This window comes from Fonsecaea nubica (assembly GCF_001646965.1).
Source record: "Fonsecaea nubica strain CBS 269.64 chromosome Unknown Scaff8, whole genome shotgun sequence".
Taxonomy (NCBI): domain Eukaryota; kingdom Fungi; phylum Ascomycota; class Eurotiomycetes; order Chaetothyriales; family Herpotrichiellaceae; genus Fonsecaea; species Fonsecaea nubica.
The window spans coordinates 232,796-253,228 of record NW_019173681.1 but is presented as its reverse complement, the minus strand read 5'-3'; the positions used below and the strand labels follow the sequence as shown (position 1 = coordinate 253,228).

At 54.2% G+C, this 20,433-nt stretch overlaps 9 protein-coding genes across 9 annotated transcripts; 7 read left to right on the top strand and 2 right to left on the bottom strand.

Moving 5' to 3' along the window:
- Window positions 1-150: 150 nt before the first annotated feature.
- On the top strand, window positions 151-1,627 carry AYO20_01945 (hypothetical protein; the record flags this gene model as incomplete). The annotated part of the gene is made up of 2 exons (XM_022640251.1): window positions 151-419; window positions 538-1,627. 2 exons carry the CDS (start codon window positions 151-153, stop codon window positions 1,625-1,627), a joined length of 1,359 nt encoding a protein of 452 aa, XP_022503751.1.
- A 1,328-nt stretch (window positions 1,628-2,955) lies between these two features.
- AYO20_01944 (hypothetical protein) lies at window positions 2,956-4,131 on the top strand (the record flags this gene model as incomplete). The annotated part of the gene is made up of 1 exon (XM_022640250.1): window positions 2,956-4,131. The coding sequence occupies one exon, from the start codon at window positions 2,956-2,958 to the stop codon at window positions 4,129-4,131; it is 1,176 nt and encodes a 391-aa protein (XP_022503750.1).
- Window positions 4,132-4,405: 274 nt separating this feature from the next.
- On the bottom strand, window positions 4,406-5,170 carry AYO20_01943 (hypothetical protein; the record flags this gene model as incomplete). The annotated part of the gene is made up of 1 exon (XM_022640249.1): window positions 4,406-5,170. The coding sequence occupies one exon, from the start codon at window positions 5,168-5,170 to the stop codon at window positions 4,406-4,408; it is 765 nt and encodes a 254-aa protein (XP_022503749.1).
- An 812-nt stretch (window positions 5,171-5,982) lies between these two features.
- On the top strand, window positions 5,983-7,248 carry AYO20_01942 (hypothetical protein; the record flags this gene model as incomplete). The annotated part of the gene is made up of 1 exon (XM_022640248.1): window positions 5,983-7,248. One exon carries the CDS (start codon window positions 5,983-5,985, stop codon window positions 7,246-7,248), a length of 1,266 nt encoding a protein of 421 aa, XP_022503748.1.
- Window positions 7,249-8,146: 898 nt separating this feature from the next.
- Window positions 8,147-9,496, top strand: AYO20_01941 (hypothetical protein; the record flags this gene model as incomplete). Its single annotated transcript, XM_022640247.1, has 1 exon — window positions 8,147-9,496. One exon carries the CDS (start codon window positions 8,147-8,149, stop codon window positions 9,494-9,496), a length of 1,350 nt encoding a protein of 449 aa, XP_022503747.1.
- A 493-nt stretch (window positions 9,497-9,989) lies between these two features.
- On the bottom strand, window positions 9,990-11,597 carry AYO20_01940 (hypothetical protein; the record flags this gene model as incomplete). The annotated part of the gene is made up of 2 exons (XM_022640246.1): window positions 9,990-10,929; window positions 11,050-11,597. The coding sequence occupies 2 exons, from the start codon at window positions 11,595-11,597 to the stop codon at window positions 9,990-9,992; spliced, it is 1,488 nt and encodes a 495-aa protein (XP_022503746.1).
- Window positions 11,598-14,857: 3,260 nt separating this feature from the next.
- Window positions 14,858-15,989, top strand: AYO20_01939 (hypothetical protein; the record flags this gene model as incomplete). The annotated part of the gene is made up of 2 exons (XM_022640245.1): window positions 14,858-15,523; window positions 15,582-15,989. The coding sequence occupies 2 exons, from the start codon at window positions 14,858-14,860 to the stop codon at window positions 15,987-15,989; spliced, it is 1,074 nt and encodes a 357-aa protein (XP_022503745.1).
- A 905-nt stretch (window positions 15,990-16,894) lies between these two features.
- On the top strand, window positions 16,895-18,583 carry AYO20_01938 (hypothetical protein; the record flags this gene model as incomplete). Its single annotated transcript, XM_022640244.1, has 1 exon — window positions 16,895-18,583. One exon carries the CDS (start codon window positions 16,895-16,897, stop codon window positions 18,581-18,583), a length of 1,689 nt encoding a protein of 562 aa, XP_022503744.1.
- An 867-nt stretch (window positions 18,584-19,450) lies between these two features.
- AYO20_01937 (hypothetical protein) lies at window positions 19,451-20,242 on the top strand (the record flags this gene model as incomplete). The annotated part of the gene is made up of 1 exon (XM_022640243.1): window positions 19,451-20,242. One exon carries the CDS (start codon window positions 19,451-19,453, stop codon window positions 20,240-20,242), a length of 792 nt encoding a protein of 263 aa, XP_022503743.1.
- Between the last annotated feature and the right edge of the window lie 191 nt (window positions 20,243-20,433).

Genomic DNA, 20,433 nt, shown 5'->3' with positions numbered 1-20,433 from the left:
TGGTGTGTGGTATGTCAATCTCTGGTTTCGGGCTCGGGCTTACTCTCCCAGTGCATGTACCTTCCTCACCGCAGCCTTGTCGCCCGTTTCACATCACTGGGTACCTCTCTCTTCTCTCTCGCGACCTGAAGGGTTGCCGAGCACACCACTATGAACCAAGCAGCCTCGACCCGAACGCAGAGTCCGCGAGTGGAGGAGCACGCAGCCGCAGCCGCAGCACAAAAGGGGAAGTCAAAGGTCAGAATTACCGCCAGCGATGGATCAAGGCGGGAGGCCGTTGCAATAAAACAAGAGAAGGCCGCAGTAGTGAGCAACGGCCCCGCCGAGCCCGAGGAGCCACCAGTGGAAGTCGAGGACGACGGCGAGGGCGACGAGGAAGAGGAAGAGGACGATGATGATGACGATGACGAGGTAGACAAGTGAGTCCCATCTCCATTGAATTCCCAGACTGTGTCTTTCTCGACCACCCGTCCGCCCCGGGCACTTTGCACAGGAGAAAAACCATTCCCGCTAATTTTCTGACCGGTTTTGCGTTAGCTTCACCACTTCCGAGATCGTCACCGTCCACGTCGGCCCCAAGCGCAAACGTTTCCATCTCCATCGCGATCTCATCTGTGAACGCTCCCCCTTCATGGAGAAGTGCCTCCAAAAGAACCGGTTCGACGAGGGTTATAAGAACGAAATGTACCTTCCAGAGGACGACCCAAAGGCCTTCAGCATAGTGGTGGAATGGATATACAGAGGAAGACTGCCTTCTTTTGGGACCAGTGCGGGCAGTGGTGGCAGTGCCGTGGCTGCGAGGGGTCTCTGCGGGTTGGATATGTGTGATATATCTGCTGCGTATTGCATGGCGGATAAATTCGGCATGGAGGAACTGCAGAATGGAATCATGGATTGCATACGGACGCATTATCGATTGAGTGCCAGTTCCGGTACCAGCACCAGTGCGAGCACGAGTGCCAGTGCCAATGGAAATGGGCACAATCATAGTCACTTCCATCACATCATCAATTGCGGACACAGCAGCAGAGATTCCACCCGGACGAGCCTCGTCCCAAGCCTGTCAGGAACAGCTGCAGACAGAGATGCTCACGCAGGATCCGACTCATCATCACACCTGGTGCCCCGTCCAAGCTATGCGGCTCTCGCTCTCGTCCACCTCCATGGACCACACAAGTCGCCGCTGAAACGATTCTTCATCGAGCACCTCGTCCATCACATGATGACCTTTCCGCGTCATTACCATGACCATCTCAGGAAAAACGTCGGGGAGGACAGCCGCGCAGAGTTTGAAGAGCTCTTCAAGATCCCGGAATTGTCGCTGTTGATCATGCGCAAGGTATGGCAATGGCAGATCGAAAAGTTTGGCGACCCGGCGAGGGACAAGGGCTGCGCGTACCACGTTCATTCCACCACGCAATGCGAGTCAAAACCGAGGTCGACATCTGCCATGGCGGGGAAGAGCACTACGGGTAGTCGGCCCCTGGGACAAGGCATGGGAGGGAGTCCCAGCACGCATCCCGCGGTGATTCTGCAGAACTTGGCCAGAAATCAGCAGGCGCAGGCCGGTTGGATGGGTGGCTCGTCGTCGAGTTTAGGCGGATGGCATCCTGGCTCCGGGTGGTAGGGATACCCACGAGAACAGCGACCGCAACGAAATGAATGGGGTCGGTGGAGATTGCGGCCACGGGATGTGACTGACGACGACCGCGATTCTTCCTAGCAGGACAAGCCGGGGGTCTATGGAGCAGCCAAGTTACTTTCGGTATTGTTCTCTTTTGACTGGGCGCAGGGGCGCGACTGATGGATATTCGTCTGTATTCTGGGGACTAAAGAGGAAGAACTTTCCGGGTGCAAACAGGTTGCAATGTTGTTTTGAGCGGGTGTTCTATCTCCCTTGAGGGCCATGAATGTTAAACAGCAGATCTTGATATGATGAGCAGGTATTACGCCTTGTTACGAATGATAAGATATAAATGGAATATCTTTAATGATTCTATCCTTTTGATCCCTACGTGATGGCCCTGCCTCTTGCGCCCTCTGGGATATCGTCGCGGTATACCTCGTTCTCCTCTTCAGCACTGGTTCTCCGCCCTTTGGGCTCTCATATACAGCACTCCTACTACTGCAGGCCGGCGCCTCAGAGGCACGGGGATCCATTTTGTGCAGTGGTACATATGTAGGTTGTTGCAGTTGATCCGTCGTTGGTTCAATCTAGGATTTTCCCCTTGGTGGGGACAGGGGATCGTCAGGTCGCCTTTCTTCATCGAGGGCAGGGGTAGCTGTGATGTGATGCAAGCGATAAGGCATGGGAAATGTAGGCCAGTGAGATCCAGCTCGCCAGCTGGGGCTTCGTGGGTTGCGACGGCGCGGTAGACGGCGAGGTGGGCTAGCTCCGAGAGAGGTTTAACTGCGCGTCTTGGGTCGCTTGGGATGGTTGCGCGAGATGATCAACCTCAGGTCTTGGGGGGCAAGCAGAAGCAAAGCTGGACTCGAACCCTTTTTTTTTCCTCCCAGCTCCTCCTCTTCTCACATGCTTTTGTTTTCTGCTGGCCACTTGCCCTTCATTCTCTCCCTGATATCTGAGATGATCCGACGGTTTTCCTTTCGGGATAGAGAGGGGATGTCAGTCACGACCGCCTAGCGCTTGCCTTGTTTGAAAGACTACGTCACGTTTTTTTAATTGTGGAAATATTGTTGGCGTGGAGCAGGAGAGTTGTTCGGGGCGTGCAATCAAGGACGCGGCGCAGCTGGTCACAGCAGTTTCAATCCTGCGAGAGGCGAGCCATCAGCTAGCTATCAAGATCGCTGTGGGCCAGGCACGAGGTAAACTTCCGCGGGGTCGAGATATCGGTCACACAACCACGACGACACACAAGAGCAGACACGACTCAGTCTCCGGATCGCTGGAGGAGTTGGAAAACACATAGACTCATGCTTATTCCATCGGCCAAGATGCCCTCTGAACGCACGCCTCTCCTCTGGTCCCCTCGCTATCCCGATGGCGACACCAGCGACTTTTCCACCGATCCACATGCACAGTTCTGCATGATGACCGGTGTTCCATCCTCTGCCCCGACACCTGACGGTAAACCGCGGCCTTCCTCGAAAATTCCACCAAAGTCCCTGTACGGTAGAGCGCTTCGCCAACTCTCCAAGCAGCGTTTTACATATTACATGACCGCCTCACTGTCCAACACGATGCTACTGACCCAGGTCGTTCTGGGCGCCGCCTTAACTGCCTTGGGGGCCTCGGAATCGAGCCACATACTCATCACCATTTTTGGGGCTATGAACACCATAATTGCGGGACTTGTTGCGTATTTGAAATCCAGGGGCCAGCCGATGAGAGCACGGATGTACCGAGATGATTTGGAGAGAGTGGTCGACGAGATTGAGAACTCGGAGGTGATGTGGCTGGGCATCACTACGGGAGTGAATGGCTATGATGATATCGACACTGGCGATAGAAAGAGTGGCGAAAGGGGGGCGGCGGCCGTGACCGTTAGGAGCGAAGTGGCCAGGCTGACCAGACTGTATGATCGCGCGGTGAGGAACAACACCGTCAACAACCCGGACATGTATATGACAGGGACCGTGGATGGGAACTATGCAGGAGCAACTTTGAGGAATCGGGCTGCCATTGGAAGCGGGCCGCCGGTTCCATTGCCAACGCCGGTTCCAGCACCCATCGCAGCCCCTGTAATCGGGACAAATCCAGGTCCAGCCACTGTGACTGGTTCATCGCCCGCACCAGCACCACAACCAGTGCATGATCCAGACGAAAGCCCGGCCACCGCACCACCCAAACCGAAGGAGGAACCGAAGCCGAAGGAAGATAAGAATGAGGAAAAGAAAGAAGCCGACACTAAGGGTAAAGAGAAAGAAGCCAGAGATTCAGAGAGCGATGAAGAATTGTCCGGGGAATCGTCTGGGGAATCGTCCGAAGCCAAGAATTCGCAATCGAAGAAGAAAGAGGAAAAGGCCGCTGATGAGCCAGAGCAGAAGGGAAATGAACAGCAACAAGAGCAACCGCAACAACCGCCACATGACCCCGACGCAGAGCCTGCCAGCGACCCGAACGTACCGTTGAAGAAAGTGGCCGGCGATGCGCCGGACGGGGACGACTAGACCGCATGATGCTGGTAGAGGGACTGGCACAGGAGAGCGAAGCTCTAGCGGGAAAGAATAAAGTGGCATCAACGAGGGTCTGCGAAAGGAGAAATTTGTATACATGGATATGGTATTGTATTTGGCTCGGTACCTTCGGGACCGTTGCACGGAGTGTACTAGCAGAGGAAGAGAGGCGAAGATGGCCGACATAATCAACACCTCACTAATAACAAGCATACACCAGATACAACTTCAAAATCTCCTGCATCGATTGCGAGGAGAGACTCACATATCAACCGGTTGAATGCCTCATTCCCAGCACTGGATTAAAGGCCTCTCTCCATTTCCCGGAAACCAGCTCTGCAAATCCAACGCCCGCCTCCTTGATCTCCTTTGCCGGCTTCTGCAGGATCTCCAACGTCTCGTTCGTGTAGTCGTCCAACTCCATGGGTGGCACGAGTTTGTCCAGTCGATTCTCGGCATCGAGGTCGGTTCGCACGTACGGCGGGGCGATTTCGATGACGTTGACGTTGGTACCATGAAGACTCTCCCTAAGTCCCACCAGGAAAGAGTGTACGGCAGCCTTCGTGGGACAATAGACGGGGAACAACCCCATCGGAACGTATCCGAGACCCGAGGAAGTGATCATGAAGGTGGCCTCACGCCCCAAAGACAACAGATGCGGGATGAAGTGCCGGGCCAGGATTATGGGTGCAGTCAGGTTGGTGTTTGTCTCTTTGATGATTTTTTCATCGGTGAAGTTATCGAGAGACAAGAAGTTGCCCTGGTACTGGATGCCGGAGTTGACCCAGACTGTATCGATGTCAGGATGTTTGGAAAGGATCGTCTTGACATGGCCCGGGAGAGCAGCCAGATCACTGTTGTCCATGGTATAAGTTTCGAGGCCTGGCAGCTCCTTGGCCAGTTGCACAAGACGGGCCTCGCGGCGCCCGGTGATGATGACATTTTTGCCCATGCTGTGGAAGGCTCGGGCGAATGATTCCCCTATTCCACCGGTGCCTCCAAAGATGAGGATGTTGGACATGGAAGAAGTCATGGTTGTGATTGTTGATCCCTGTTGAGACGTTTGAAGTGTGAATGAAAGCTGGAATATTGACATGTAGCACCAGATGTTTTGCGACCTTTATATATACTAATAGATATATACCTTCCTTCCTGTAAATATGTGCCTCATTACCACTGCCTTAGAAGTCGGACGTTGATAACTTCCCAGAGGAGCCAACAATGGAGATAGCGGACTGATCCACTTGCCTGATTCGGCAACAGTTATGTTGCTATCCGATGCCTGGTCCAATCGGAAGATGGAAGTGGGTCTTGCACTGGTCTTCTTAAATGGCCGACGTCTTTATCACCGACTCATCCATTTCTACCTCGCATGCAAACGACGGCAATGGCGGCGACGACTGGGTCCTCACTCAACTGTTGGCTGTCCGCTGACGTCGTTGTGCATTTCTGTCGTGCCTGGTTCGTCTGGTGATTGCTCACATCCATGCTGTCCATGCCGTGTGTCAAACACCCTTGACCGGTCCGTGTCTCGGCCCACCAGACGCCCCCTGGATACTATCGCACAGGTTCGATACCCAGCATGATGGAGGCGCCTCGAGAGGCTGACGCTCAGATACTGCAGCAGGTCACGGTGCTAGGTCGCCTGGTTCTCCCCCCTCACCCGAAGCGTCTTGACTGTGAACGCATTTCTTTCTTGGAGTCAGTCACAGGTGACAGGTCTGCGACATCACTTCGCATTTGCATGTGCATTTGCGCACCAGCTGATTGTCGTGGCCCTGGAACTCGTGGACTGCGTTGGCTGCGGACCGACATCAAGCGCTTTTCTGCGGCTTATCACCAACCATGTTTCGTTTGATATATGAGGGCTACGGCCCAGTCAAGGCTCTGTTGCTTCTTGGAAGCTGGAGATCTGGATCAAAGCCTGCCCAGAAGGTCATCGGCCCCGACACTACTACCATGAACGCCAATATGTCTCTTATACAGGAGGGAAACTCGACCATCAGCATCACCCAAGCGGCCATCAACGTCTTCCTGGCCTCGAAACAGGACGACGGTCTGATCAGCGGCCTGGGCTACTGGCAGGTCGCAAACGGCTACACCGCCATCGCCCTGCACGATCTCTGGTCCAACACCCCGGTCTACGGCGACGTCTTGGACGAGCTTATCGGCAAAGTCGAGGAGAACAACACAAATTGTATTAACGATATGAACGACGACTCGATGTGGTGGGCCATCTGTTCGCTGGAGCTCTTCGATCTGACCGCATCACCGAGTCATCTTAGCGTCGCAGAGGCCATCTGGGAGCACGTCAACCACTTTGTGATCCCTGCGGGCAAATATGTCATCAACGGCACCGACATGGCCGGCGGGGTCATCTGGTCGAGCAAGCCCAACGAAACCCAAGTCAACGCTATCACCACCGGCCTCTACGCGGAACTGTCGGCGCGGCTGGCTTCTCAACAAGCGAACGAGACCGACAGAGAAGCGTTGCTCGCATCTGCCATCAACAGTTTCTCCTGGATCTTGCGCAGCAGATTTGATCAAGACGAGTATCTCGTCCTGGACCACGTCGACCTCAACACAGGCGAGAGCTACAATTGGACGTTTACATACAACACCGGCCAGGCGATTGCCGCGTCTGTTGCCATCTACAGTACCCTGAAGGCAAAGGATTTGGACTTGATCCAATCGGCGACCACAGACGCATACTTGGACCTGGCCTGCAACATGGCAAGCCGCGCCCTGAATCGAAGTAGTTGGGTCGACTCGAATGGGACCTTGACAGAGCCCGGCGCGTATCCCGGCACTGGCCCAGGCAAGAAGCCAGCATGGCAGAACGACGACGCCATCGGTTTCAAAGCCATCTTGCTGCGGAGCCTCGTCAAGCTGTACAAGATCCTTGTCCGTGACGACAGCCACCCGGAAATGCAAACTCAGTTGGTCAATTTTATCCGCACGCAGTTTTGGAGTTTGCAGCTCAGGGATACAAACGGGAAGGGACAATACGGCCCCTGGTGGGATGGGCCTATGGATTTGCCAACAAGTCACTCGCAATTGGCGGCACTTGATGTAATGGCGGCGATCCATGCCGTATCACAGAGTCGGTGAAGGTGATGGACAAAGGGAACGAGCTTTGACGCCCACGTTCAAACCACTTGTGTGCTCCTAGTCGTGTACAACGTTACCGCGGGCCAGGAACCAACCGTTGTTCGTCTATCTCTGGCGCTGAGTCAATCCTAGAACACTGCGAACCATGTCCTCGGTAACACTGCAGCAGTCAACCGACCGCTATCAGACGAGATTCAGACGAAGCGAGTTGGACTCGGTGATTTTCCAACTGGTCCTGTTCCCTCCGACAGCGTTCATCATGCGACACAATCTGGTATCATGCTCTTGAACGACCCGGCGCTTTCAACGGGAGATCGAGGTGATTTCGCACATAGGAGACTTCACATCTCGAGCATTGCCGGAGCACGTGTCATTGCTCAATACGACCTCGTCCATAGGATCCAGCCGTTCCGGAGGTACCTCGAGCACTCTGCTGATTATGCACTGTCTACTGGCATCTGCTGTGATTCAAGTGTCTGTGTCCTTGGTCATTGCCTGCAGAGCAGATGAGCAGCTTGTGCCAGTCTGTGCCGTGATACAGAGGACAGAGTCGTGCAACAGTTTCGCACTGTTCGATCGTCTTGTAGATTATTTACTAGCCACGAAGACTCGGCTTCGACACGTGGAAGAAGGGCAAATCGTAGGAGCCTGGTTGCACTAGCTGCCATATTCGGGCGGATATTTGATACAGTAAGCTTGTCGTGGAAGTAAATCGGAGGTCACCAGAAGTCCAAGATTGTCTCTCGGTGCGGGGAGCAGCGCCAAAAGGCACTTACGCGGTTGTACTCGGTATTTGGTGACATCCCAAAGAATAATTCACTGCCTATTGTTACTCTCCCATCCTCCCCTCACAGCAACATCCCAGTAATACAGTACATCCCTCGTCACCACCGCAATCATGTCTGTCAATGGTGCAACGCCCAAAGGGAAATACCCTGCCAAAGCACACTGTCGGCGCGTGGCTCAATACCTCATCGACGCAGGGTTCTCGCGGCATGGAGTCCTGTACCTCGAGGCTCAAAAGACCCGCATGGTGGAAGACGACGACCAAGCCATGCACTTCCGTCAGCGGCGATATTTCTTCTACCTCTCCGGTTGCAAACTGCCTGACGCCTACCTCACATACAACATCCCGCAAGACATCCTCACCCTCTTCATTCCCCCGATCGACCCGGACAGCGTGATCTGGAGTGGCTTGCCCGAGTCCAAAGAGGAGGCTCTGGAGAAATACGACGTCGACGACGTCCTCTACACAAATGAAGTCAATGCTGCGTTGGCAGCCTACGGCCCTTCCAAGGCTGCTACCGTCTACGCCATCCCCGAGCAAGTCTCCGAGCACATCACATTCCTGCCCTTCAAGGCCGTCGAATTCTCATGCCTCAAGGAAGCCATTGACGAATGCCGCGTCGTCAAAGATAGCTATGAGGTTGCACTTATACGCAAAGCAAACGAGATATCCACACTGGGACACATTGAAGCCGCCAAGGCGGTGCTCACAGCAACAAATGAGCAAGAACTCTACGGGGCGTTTGTTGGGACATGCATCTCAAACGGCGCACATGAGCTGGCGTACCACTCCATCTGTGCCAGTGGCACGAGCTGCTCCACCCTACATTACGTCCGCAACGACCAACCCTTGCGGGACCGCTTGAACATTCTGCTCGACGCGGGCGCGGAATATGATTGCTACTGCGCGGATATCACACGCACATTCCCCATCTCTGGCAAATTCACGCCGGAATCCCAGACGATATACAACATCGTGGATGAGATGCAATCGTCGTGCTTTAAGATGCTGCACGCAAATGTGCGGTGGGAAGACGTGCACATGAACGCCCATCGAGTCGCGATCAAAGGGCTCAAAGCTGCCGGGATCCTCGTGGGCAGCGAGGAAGAGATTTTTGACAAGCGCATCAGCGTTGCCTTCATGCCACACGGCCTCGGACACTATTTGGGCATGGATACGCACGATACGGGCGGACATGCCAACTACGATGACCCAGACCAGATGTTCAAGTACCTCCGTGTGCGGGGTGAGGTGCCCGCTGGCGCTGTCATCACGGTCGAACCAGGCATCTACTTTTGCAATTTCATCCTCGACCCCGTGCTGGAGGACCCGGACTTGAGTCAATACATTGACAAGAACGTCCTGGAGAAATACTGGACTGTCGGAGGCGTGCGGATCGAGGATGATGTGCATATCCTGGAAGACGGCTACGAGAATCTGACGAAGACGCCAAAATTATAATGACGACCGGGAAGTGTGCGTTCCGGAGCTGGGCTCCTTCCATGGGCATGACCTGACGACTTGAGCCTTTGATGAGAGCATGACTACAGTGAGGGTGTGCTCGTGAAGACGGGTATTATGGGTATCTTAGCAGGAGCCGGTTACGGTCAAGGGTAAAGGTCATGGCGCTGTGGTATCGCCAGATACAGAAACTAAGAGAATCCATCATCATCATCATCATCATCATCATCATTCACAATTTACAAGTGTTGCTGCTTGACTCCCGCCTTTGGTCGTTACACTACTTCATCCAACCCCCTTTTTTTCGCCTACACCTACATCATACGTTTTGGCATCCAGACTTGACCCGAACACTTGCCTCAAACCGTACCATAAGTCATGATGAGTCTCACAACCCCTTTCCCGCCAAAACAAGGAAACAGCTCGAATCCCCAGCTCCATGTGCCATTAGAACTGCGCTGCGCTGCACCGCGCCGCGCCGCACAATCCCTGCTCAATCCTTCCAGGTAATGACCTTTGTCCTGACCCACTCCTCCAGGCCGGGGATGCCGTTGAAGCGACCGAAGCCGCTCTTCTTGACGCCGCCGTGCGGCAGGGCGGGTTCATCGTGGATGCTCATGCTGTTGATGTGGACGGCGCCGGTCTCGAGGTGGCGGGCCAGGCGGAGGCCGCGGCGCAGGTCCTCGGTGAAGACGGCGCTGGTGAGGCCGTACTCGGTGTCGTTTGCCAGCTGGAGGGCCTCGTCGTCGTCGCGCACCACGTACAGCGCCACGGTCGGCCCGAACGACTCGGTGTGGTAGATGTCCATCTTGGGGTTGACGTTCTCAATCACCACGGGCCGCATGCGCGTCGACGACGCCTCGTTGTGCTGCGGGTCGCCGTACACCGTCTTCGCGCCCTTGGACAGCGCGTCTTCCAGCAGCTTCTTATTCTTCAGCACGGGCGCCGCCGTCACGAGCTGCGGCACGCCCATCCCGTCGGGCGACTCGGCGAAGACGTGGTCCATCGTCTGCTTGAGCGCCTCGCGGAACTGGTCGGCCACCTTCTCGTGCACGATGATCCGCTCCGTGGCCATGCAGATCTGACCCGCGTGGAGGAAGGCACCCAGCGCGCACTGCAGGGCTGCGGTCGAGATGTTGGCGTCTTCGCAGACGATCGACGGTGCCTTGCCGCCAAGTTCCATGACCGTCGGCTTGAGGTACTTGCCAGCCTGGGAGGCGATGATGGCCCCCACGCCCGTCGAGCCTGTAAAGTTGATCTTCTTGATGGCTGGGTGAGCAATTAGCGCCGAAGTCACCTTTGCTGCGTCAGCGGGTCGGTGGTAGATGGTATTCAGGCAGCCCGCGGGCAAGCCTGCTGCGTGGAGAATGGAGGCGATGGCCCAATAGGTCGCGGGGGCCGCTTCAGGACCCTTGAGGATGACTGTGTTGCCCCTGGTGCGAGTTGTCTCGTGTTAGCCGCTACCTCTAAACTTCGTCCAATGGTGACGGAAAGGGAACAATGGTGGAATACGGGATGTCATGATCTCTTGTGACACCAGCGTTGAAACTTACATGGCCAGAGGTTGCAAACACGCACGGAGACCCAGGACATTGGGTGCGTTCCACGGAGCGATGCCCAGAATCACACCATACGGTTCTTTGACCAGGATGGCATTACCGCCCTCTTCGGCGACGACGGGCATGGCCGAGGTCGAGGCGACTTGGATGAGGCCCGCAACACTCTTGCAAGCTTCGTAGGCCAGGTTGTGCTCAAAGGCGAACATGGACTCGGCGGCGCCTGTCTCGGTGTAGCTGTAATGCTTCAGCTCGTCTCGTCTCTTCTTGAATTCCTCGGCCGCCCTGAGGAAGATGTCTCTCCGGAAGTTTGGCTTCGTCTTGGACCACGTTGTGAACGCCTTTTCAGCGGCCGCGATGGCCCTTTGCACATCCCCTTCGTCGGCCGAGGAGCATTTGTAAAGTGTCTTCTGGTCGAGCGGGGAGGTCACGTCGAATGTCGAGGAGAGCGTGACTTCTTTCCCGTCCAGCCACAGGGGAATAGTCGACGATGCGTCAAAGGCGGGGGCTGGCGTGTGTGGGCCGTTGGTACCGTTGCTTGCCATTCTGAGAAAGAGGGTTGCAGTCGATGACAAGGGATTGACTTTCTGATTTCTGATGCTCCTGTCTGGTGATGAAGAGGCGCTGTAAGCCAGAAAAACCAGCGTCAGGTTTTATAAATTCAGAGAGTTGAACAACTCCGGCATATAGACTAGGCATATAGGCCCATCGGATATAGCACCTTCCTAGCCTGCTAGCCTAGTAGATCTACTGGGTATCAAGGTATGGACAAGATATAAAATCAACGCGGAACGGTCCCGTGGGGAGTGAAAGCGGGGAAATGAAACACGAGGGGCCTGATGATTCCTGAATAAGGGCGGGAGCCGCAACGCGGGGCAGCCCTAACTGGGAAATAGGCGTCTCCGGTGGTCATCGAGGGGCGTTTCAGCACACGCAAAGGGCAGGTTCTAAGCGGATAGGTAAGCAAGGTAAGTCTAATCGGCTTCTTTAAGAGCGAGCGCGACATTGGGCTTCCTGTATCGCTCAGCACAACCTCCCGAGCCACCAGAGCTGAATCAGACCGGCCAAAGTTGCATCCGATATGTATTTTTCTTGAAGAGAACACAGCTTCCATCCCACGACTATTGCTTATAAGCAATCCTGGCGACAAGGTCTCTTTCTCATCCCACGCGGCCGAATCCTCCGATTTCCGTTGTTGGCGCAGGTCTCTTGCTCATGAAGTTCTGGGTGAGTCTCGCGCAACTCCTCCACCAGCGGCGGCTACGCTGGGGTTTGTATTTGTGCTGTTTCTGTGTCTTGTGCTGCTCAATCCTGACACGGATCAATCACACATTGAAACAGTAAACCTCCCAATATTGCCCTGTGACATTGCTCAGAGTCTATTCTTCCGTGATCTCGACAGGCTCGAGGTAGAGGAGGAATAGAAGCCGCGCTGCGCTATCGGAAGGGGCCGGTTTTCGGGAGGTAGGTGTTCCGGCTATCGAGTTAGTAGCTGGAAAACCCACCTTGGAAGACCCTAACGCCTGCTCTACTCGGTACAAGTAGATATTCGCGACGGCAAGGAACTCTTCCGATCATTGTCTTTCGCGCTTTCAGGTGATCTTTTGCGGATAAGACAATAACGCATTCTGTACGAGATGCCTTGTGGACACTCACCACTTGATCAACCTTCGGACTTGACACGGAGGATCCGGGCGGACTGGTACTCGCCGTCTGCCTTTATCAAAATCTGTGACTGCGATAAGGAACAAGAAGTTGAAATCACGCAAGTCTAGGAAGGGCAGGTTTTGGCGTTGCGGGAACTGGCTGATCTTGAACAAGATGCGACATTTCGAAGCGTAAAATCCATCAGACGCACATGCTCTCAAGATAGAACACAAACCCAACAAATTTTGTCACCCTGGTCCATTGGCTAGTTCGCGACTTGCTGTTCTTGGTCGATTTTGAGCCTGTTTTGGCAGAAGATTATTGAGATACGCGTGGTAGCCATCAGACCACTTCTGCATCATCGCATGTAACAGTCATCGCCTGCGCTTATGCCCGTGACACGTGGGTTTCGATGGGTCTGTATTTGGCTGCTTGCAGTAGAGACACCAGGTGCGCAACAACGACGCTCTCGGTTGTAGGGCTCGCAGACAAACATGGATGCGTTTGATTTTGCAGTGTAAGGTAGGAGAGGAATTGTCGTCGAAAAGGGCTGGTCAGTTGACGACCTCCTTTCTGTGCTTCGTAGCTCGTCGAAAAGCAAATGCAGATTCTGCTGCTTCGAGGCTCAAGTATCAAGGCATTAAAGGTCTTAGGTCGAGGTGGTAGGTAGCGAAAAGGTCCAATTTCTAGCTTATCGAGCTTCGAGAATTCATCACCTCATCCTCAGGTGAGGCCATATGCTAGCATCAATGAACTGGGATTGAGGGCGACCATAGCGGCTACGCGCAAACATTGGTCCGTACCCCGCAGCTCATCATGCCACTTTGTAACGTAAACAAAGAACCCAGAACAGGCTTTCATGGTTTCATGATGGCATTGCGGCGGAGAAACGGGTTTATTTGGAGGTACGATTGGGCAGATTAGCCTAGTGCCCGTGGGTGCAGGGGGGCGGCGGAGAGGATAGCGAGGGGGTGGCAACTTTGCTGGACCAAATAGAGATGAGCAGAGGATGCTGAGTATGCTGAGATTGATGAGTTGGATGAAGCACTGTGAGCATTGTTGAGCAGGAGGAGCTCACGGGCAACAGGGTTCTTTGCCTGTGCTGCAGTCTACAGAGCTTCCTGCGCCCGGAACAAACCTTTTCCCCGCATTGCCTGCACCTGTGCCTGCGCCCTTGTCTGTCTCGTTTCTCGTTTTCGTGTCTCATCCGACATCCCTTTGGTCCTTTTCCCACGAATTCCTTCGGTCCCTCGAATCGAAATGCGTCCTGGCGACATGGATCTCACATCTCGGCGAGCTTAACTTTGGGATCCGAACACAAAAAAACAGATCCGGAAAAGCTTGCAAGCTTGCAGATTGCGGCGTGCAGGACAGCTAGGACAGCTTGCAGCTGGTGCACGTTTGGTGCTGTCACCCTTGCAGCGGTCCAGATCTGCGGTCCCTCTTGGGCCTCCAATCGAGCTTCCCTAGTACCGTTTCCATCCGCAGCCACCCATCTTCCACCCTCCGGCCCATCTGCCATGATCTGCCCTGTTATCGATCCTCTACCGTATCCTTACGGTCAAACCCCTCAGTTTTCTGTAACTTATGCTCCATCCGTTTGCATGCCTTCATCCTGGTCCTTGCAGTATCCTCGAGGCGTATTGCTCATGTTGATTCATCCGGCCAAGGGTTCTTCCCTACGCCTTGTGGGTGAAGAAATCCCGCTCGTCCACATGTTGGTACCGCCGGCCAAATGCTATCTCTTGCCAAAACCAGATGATCCGCTTACAGAAAGTCTCCTTACACCCGTCATGAGATGTAACATTTTCAACGCTCCAGCCCTTCAGACCGACCCTACTGATTGGCTATCCAAGCTCAGCGCTCCACAGGATACACATCTTGGAGCAATGACGGACACACGCGTACTTCGTGATCAAACTCTGAGGGGTTTCCGCTGATCCTGAGGTGAGTTTCTCTTTTCAATGGAGAGAGAGAGGGGTTGAGAGCTCTTGTAACATGTACATAAAGGTCGGCTTGGTTCCTGTGATGATCTCAAATACCAACTTCACCATCATCATACCTCAAAAGAGCCTTCTTCATCTATCTCCCATCTCCAATTGTCCCAACAAGTGCTTTTGAACACCTATTCTTTGTGAAACTTCTCCATTCAGATATAATGTCTTCCCCCAAGATCCCCACCGAGCAATGGGCGCAGGTCATCGACAAGGTCGGCGGTCCTGTGCAATACAAGAAGATTCCTGTCCCCAAACCAGGCCCAGAGGATGTGCTTGTGAACATCAAATATTCTGGTGTCTGCCACACCGACCTGCACGCCGTCAATGGTGACTGGCCCCTCCCGACCAAGTTGCCTCTTGTTGGTGGCCATGAGGGTGCTGGCATCGTTGTGGCCCGTGGCGAGTTGGTCACCGACGATATCTGCAAGATTGGCGAAGCTGTGGGTGTCAAGTGGTTGAACGACTCCTGCTTGAACTGCACATTCTGCCAGCAATCAGACGAGCCTCTGTGCCTCACCCCAAAGCTCTCCGGCTACACCGTCGATGGTTCCTTCCAACAATACTGCGTCGCATCCGCAAGACACGTTGCTCATATCCCTGATGGTGTACCTCTCGACGAGGTTTCGCCCGTCCTCTGCGCAGGCATTACAGTCTACAAGGGTATTAAAGAGTCGGGAGCACGACCGGGACAGACAATTGCGATCGTCGGTGCTGGTGGTGGCTTGGGGTCATTGGCACAGCAATACGCACGGGCTATGGGTATCCATACCATTGCCATTGACACTGGAGATGACAAGAAAGCTCTCTGTGAAAAGATGGGGTCCAGCGTAAGTCTTCAAGATACTCTTTATTTCCTGGAATGGTCCTAACCCTGCATGATGACAGACCTTCATCGATTTCGCCAAATCCAGCGACGTTGTCAAGGACGTCAAGGCCGCCACAAAGGATGGCCTCGGTCCTCATGCCGTCATCCTTGTCGCCGTCACCGAGAAGCCCTTCCAACAAGCTGCGGAATACGTCCGCCCCCGTGGCACCGTTATTGTGATTGGTCTTCCCGCCAAGGCATATATCCGTGCCCCAGTTTTCGAGTCAGTGGTGAAGATGATCAGAATCCAGGCCTCGTACGTCGGGAATCGACAGGACAGCGAGGAGGCGCTCGACTTCTTTGCACGCGGGTTGATCAAGGTGCCATTCAAGACGGTGGATCTGAAAGAGCTTCCCAAGGTCTACGAGTTGATGCATGCAGGGCAAATCGCTGGACGATATGTGCTCAAGATGCCTGACGCAGAGTAAATGGTTATTGTAACGAGGCGTGTAGCCACACTGCCGACTGAAGCTAGTGGCCGGTTATGTAAGACGATTATTCAAAAGGTAGTTTGCACAAAATGATTATGACTTGAAAGATTACTTTTTCTGTTCCTGAGAGCCATTACCTCGATGCCTTGTTCGGGGAAGGTATCTCCGTCCCACGAGTGGCCACCAGTGCCACCTCCTGCCGTTCAAGCTGAGCGATACCAGCGTAGGATTGGATCGATTCCCGACTTCAGTTTCTTGTGATTGATTCAGTTGTCCTTAACGATCTCTGTCTGTCTGTGGGGTTTGTCTGTCAGACCTGGCGCTTTGTTCACATACTACCGAGTAATCATCGTGGAGTCCAGCTGGTGGCGCCATTGGGCCTTACCAGAATAGGCAGTACCCCTTTCCTAATCTGGCGATCCAAAGAAGGCCTCTGGCTTGTCCATGCACAGACGCCACAGTCGCTGTTCCCGCTCGTTATCTGCTACCCGAGTATCTACTAGAAGACCCTGAATACGCTCCAGTTCTATTCGCTCCCTCTGAAGGACAAGCTTCCAAGCTTCTTCGCTATGCCTCGCCGATCACGAGGCTCCGCTTCACCGCGCCTTGGCTATACCAAAACTCCCAAAGTCTCGCTATCACTCCTTTCGGAGGCCATGTATCGATATCCTGAATTGGAGCCGTTATGGGAGCTTCTGGGAAGCCTCGTTTGCCCCCATTACTCGGCCCGACCAGGCCGTGGCGCAACGTTGACGCCTGTTCCATAAAGAATTACCTCCGTGACTCCAGCGCCGCTCCTATATAGCCAAACCCGCCCACTGGTTTGGATAATCTCACCGAACGGAAGGTGGAAGTATCATCTGTGGACTCTTCTGTCAGCACTGTGGGCACTCGATGCAGGTATGAAGGCGCCCAAGTTTATGTTCATCAATAAAACTGCCGGCTCGGATTCACTGTCCCACAGCCACAAGAGCGAGAGAATAAAGATCCACAGCCATGTCCAGAAGGGACGGCGGTACAAGAAGTTCGAAGACGCCATCATGTACTCTGGACAGCTACCGCACACTGGGCCTGAACACCAAGGCAAAGGATTGGAGGATTGTCAAGATGAACCCAACTATGGCGATAACGATCTTGGGGAGTCTTCGACACAACATACATCGGACCTAATACATCGTCCGTCAGAATCTCTGCTTCACCTTGACGGTGATCAGTATCTACAGCCGCTATCTCCAAATATCGATCCGTTGCTCTGGGACTATTCACAGCCACACCCCACGCCGTCAGGGTCGCCTGGTTCAATACCGGTATTCCCCGCTTCAGCAGAGGAAAACTTTGATCCTTTCAAGGTGACCTGTGTCAGGGTTGATGAAGGCATCTACAGCCTGCTACATTATTTCCTCCGAGTGTGGCACCCTAATGTGTGGCATCTGGAGAGAAGTGGCCGGTTCGATCACGAATACGCGTTTCGGCACGACGCCATGAGTTTGGTCCAAGGATGCCTCCATGACAAGTACAACATGTACGCCCTGCTTGCCTACATGGCAAGTTACATGCACGATATCGAGGGAATATCTCCGCCGGGAGACGGCACTTTCTATATGCACCAGGCACTGCGGGCTTCTCAGAATTATGTCAAGAGTCGGCAACCGATTACGGGGCGGCTAATTTTCAATATCTTTGCGCTGGGCTGTGCCGAGTGGTACAGGTACAATCGCGAGGCTGGGTACGTGCATCTCAAGGCGGCCAAGTCCATCATTGACCTAATCGGCGGCCTCAAGTCCCAGGAGGGTCCGCTCGTGGATCTTTTGTTGACTGGCGATGCCTATGTGGCCGGGGAACTACAGCAGAAGCCTCTGTGGTCTGATTCCGACTTTGACAACGGCGACGACCACCCCATGACCGCCTACGGTCTCCAAGAGCTTCAGAAGCTTCTCTCGGGCACCGTCGCCATAGGGTGCGGCCTTCTCAGCTCGGCGCAGCAGGGGATAATCCCTGCGTCCCTGCGCTGGATAGTTCTGGATCTTGCAGTGGTGGTCTCCGTCTTCGAGTCCTCACAATCCGCTGCGCCTGGGGACGAGCATCAATCCTTTGACAGTCGTGAAGTGTTCCATTGGGTGAGCATGCGCAGCTTCGCCATCAGACATCGGCTTCTACATCTCGAACTGGACGATGGGCGAAGTGAAGCCGTTCGCACGGCGCTTGTGCTGTGGATGTTCCTATGCTTTACCGTGACTGGGCGAGTCCGGACGGCCAAAGTCATGGCGCCCTATCTGCAGGATCGACTGTGCTCAATCCCGGAGGCAGAGTGGAACGGCCACAAAGAAGTCCTCGCATGGGTTCTGAGCGTCGGTGCCATGTCTTCCCAGGTCGGCTCGGAAGCTCACACGTGGTTTGTGGCTCAAGGCAGCTCTCTGCCTCTCTGTCTTCGCGGAGCTGACGATGCCGACGGGATCTTTACCGCTCTCGTCGCCCTCTCCCAGAGGTTCTTCTACCTGGAGTCGGCACAGCAGAGTTATCTGCGAGCTTTGGCTGACGATATCCACGATATGCGCACGGTAACAGCAGGAGAGGAATCAAACATCGAGTGAGTGTCGAGTTGGGTGTGTTTTATATTCTACCCACAGGATTGTGGTAACCTGGACCGCTCTACATATTATATATCACCATTCTTCAGAACAGATACGCAAGAGATCTATTATTTTGTTTTATTTTAGGATACAGACGATATCCCTTTTCTGATACCGGCAAATCCATTCGTTATGACGTGCCAGGAGGGACAATATTCATTCGTGTTGTTGTTTGTTGCAGTTGTTGTCAGTTGGGGTACTTACTCACACAACACATCTCTCGTATATGTATACCGCCTAGCCGCGGGGAATGCCGAAATCTTCAAAAAGTCCAATCGTGTCTGTGCCCCTTGGGTGCCCCTCCATCGAGACTGTTGCTGATTCAGCACACGTATGAGCCGTCACCATCCATCATTGACTGGCATGGGCACATGGACTAATTTGGGCGGGGCGTCCATCGAGCATGGACCATGGAAATCTAAACCCCGCGCTGGGACTGTTGTTAAGTCCGTAACTGCCGGTGTCTGTACCTCGTATGGGAGGATGGATCGATGCATGGAACGAGGGATGACAAATATGGCCGAGGAGATAGGTAGATAAGTCATGGTAGATTAGTCGGTGGCAGCGATAGGTAGGTGGTAGAATTGCAGTACGGGATGATGGGGAGAATGGATGAGGGGAGTGGTAGGGTATGAAGAGATGGATCGACATAAGAGAGAGAGATTATAACTACTCAGGATGTGTGTACCAGTCAAGCCAGTGTAGCCCCAAATACCCCAAGACCTCCTCCCACCACCTCCTCGTCCCTCATTCAACAATTGTTTAAACGCCTTGACTGCGCATACACACATCCTGTCCCTGTCTCCGCTGTCCTTCATATACATACCCATGGCGACCCCCAAATACGCCAACAAGCTCGCCAACACCACCGTCCTGATCATCGGAGGCACATCAGGGCTCGGCTTCGGTCTGGCAGAGGCCCTGTTGGAGCACAACGTCGCCCACCTCTACCTCTCCTCGTCGCGGCAGCAGAGGGTCGACTCGGCCGTGTTGCGCCTCCAGTCCGCGTACCCAGACTCCAAAGCCACCATCACGGGCCTGGCGTGCAATCTCGGCGACGAGTCCACGCTGGAAGCCAACATCAAGACCCTGTTCTCAAAGATCGGCCGCAAACTCGACCATGTGGTCTTCTCGGCTGGTGACCCGCTCGCGGCCAAACCCCTCGCAGAAGTCGACTTGCCGTTCATGAAGCAAGCTGGCATGGTCCGATTCTTTGCGCCCTTCTTCGTTGCAAAGGAGGCCATCACTTACCTCAACTCAGGCCCGGCGAGCTCCATCACCTTGACCACGGGCTCGGTCTCGGAGAAACCGCTGCCCAATTGGGCCGTGGTGGCATCCTACGCCAGTGGCCTGCACGGCATGACCCGCGGTCTTGCTCTCGAGCTAAAACCCGTGCGTGTCAACTTAATCTCGCCCGGCGTCGTGGACACGGAGCTCTGGGAAGCCAGTCTGGGCGACAAGGCCAAAGTCAAGGCCACGCTAGAGCGTTCGAAAGCCTATGTCGCCACAGGTGAGGTTGGCCAGGTCGAGGATGTAGTGGAGTCGTTCCTGTACGTGCTGAAGGACAAGAACGTTACGGGCACGTGTATCAGGACAGATGGCGGTATCTTCCTCCTATGAGAGGTTCGTAGGAGAGGCGTGTCGAGGTGCTGACGAGGTACTGTTGAACACGCTTAGAAAAAGAAGAGCCCACCAGGGGAAGGGTTACAATCCATAAGACCCAGACATACCAGAACATATCAGTATCACGCAAACAGCGCGAGAGCTTGAATCGTGACTCTTTTCTCTGTTTTGTCCAAATAGCCATGGAC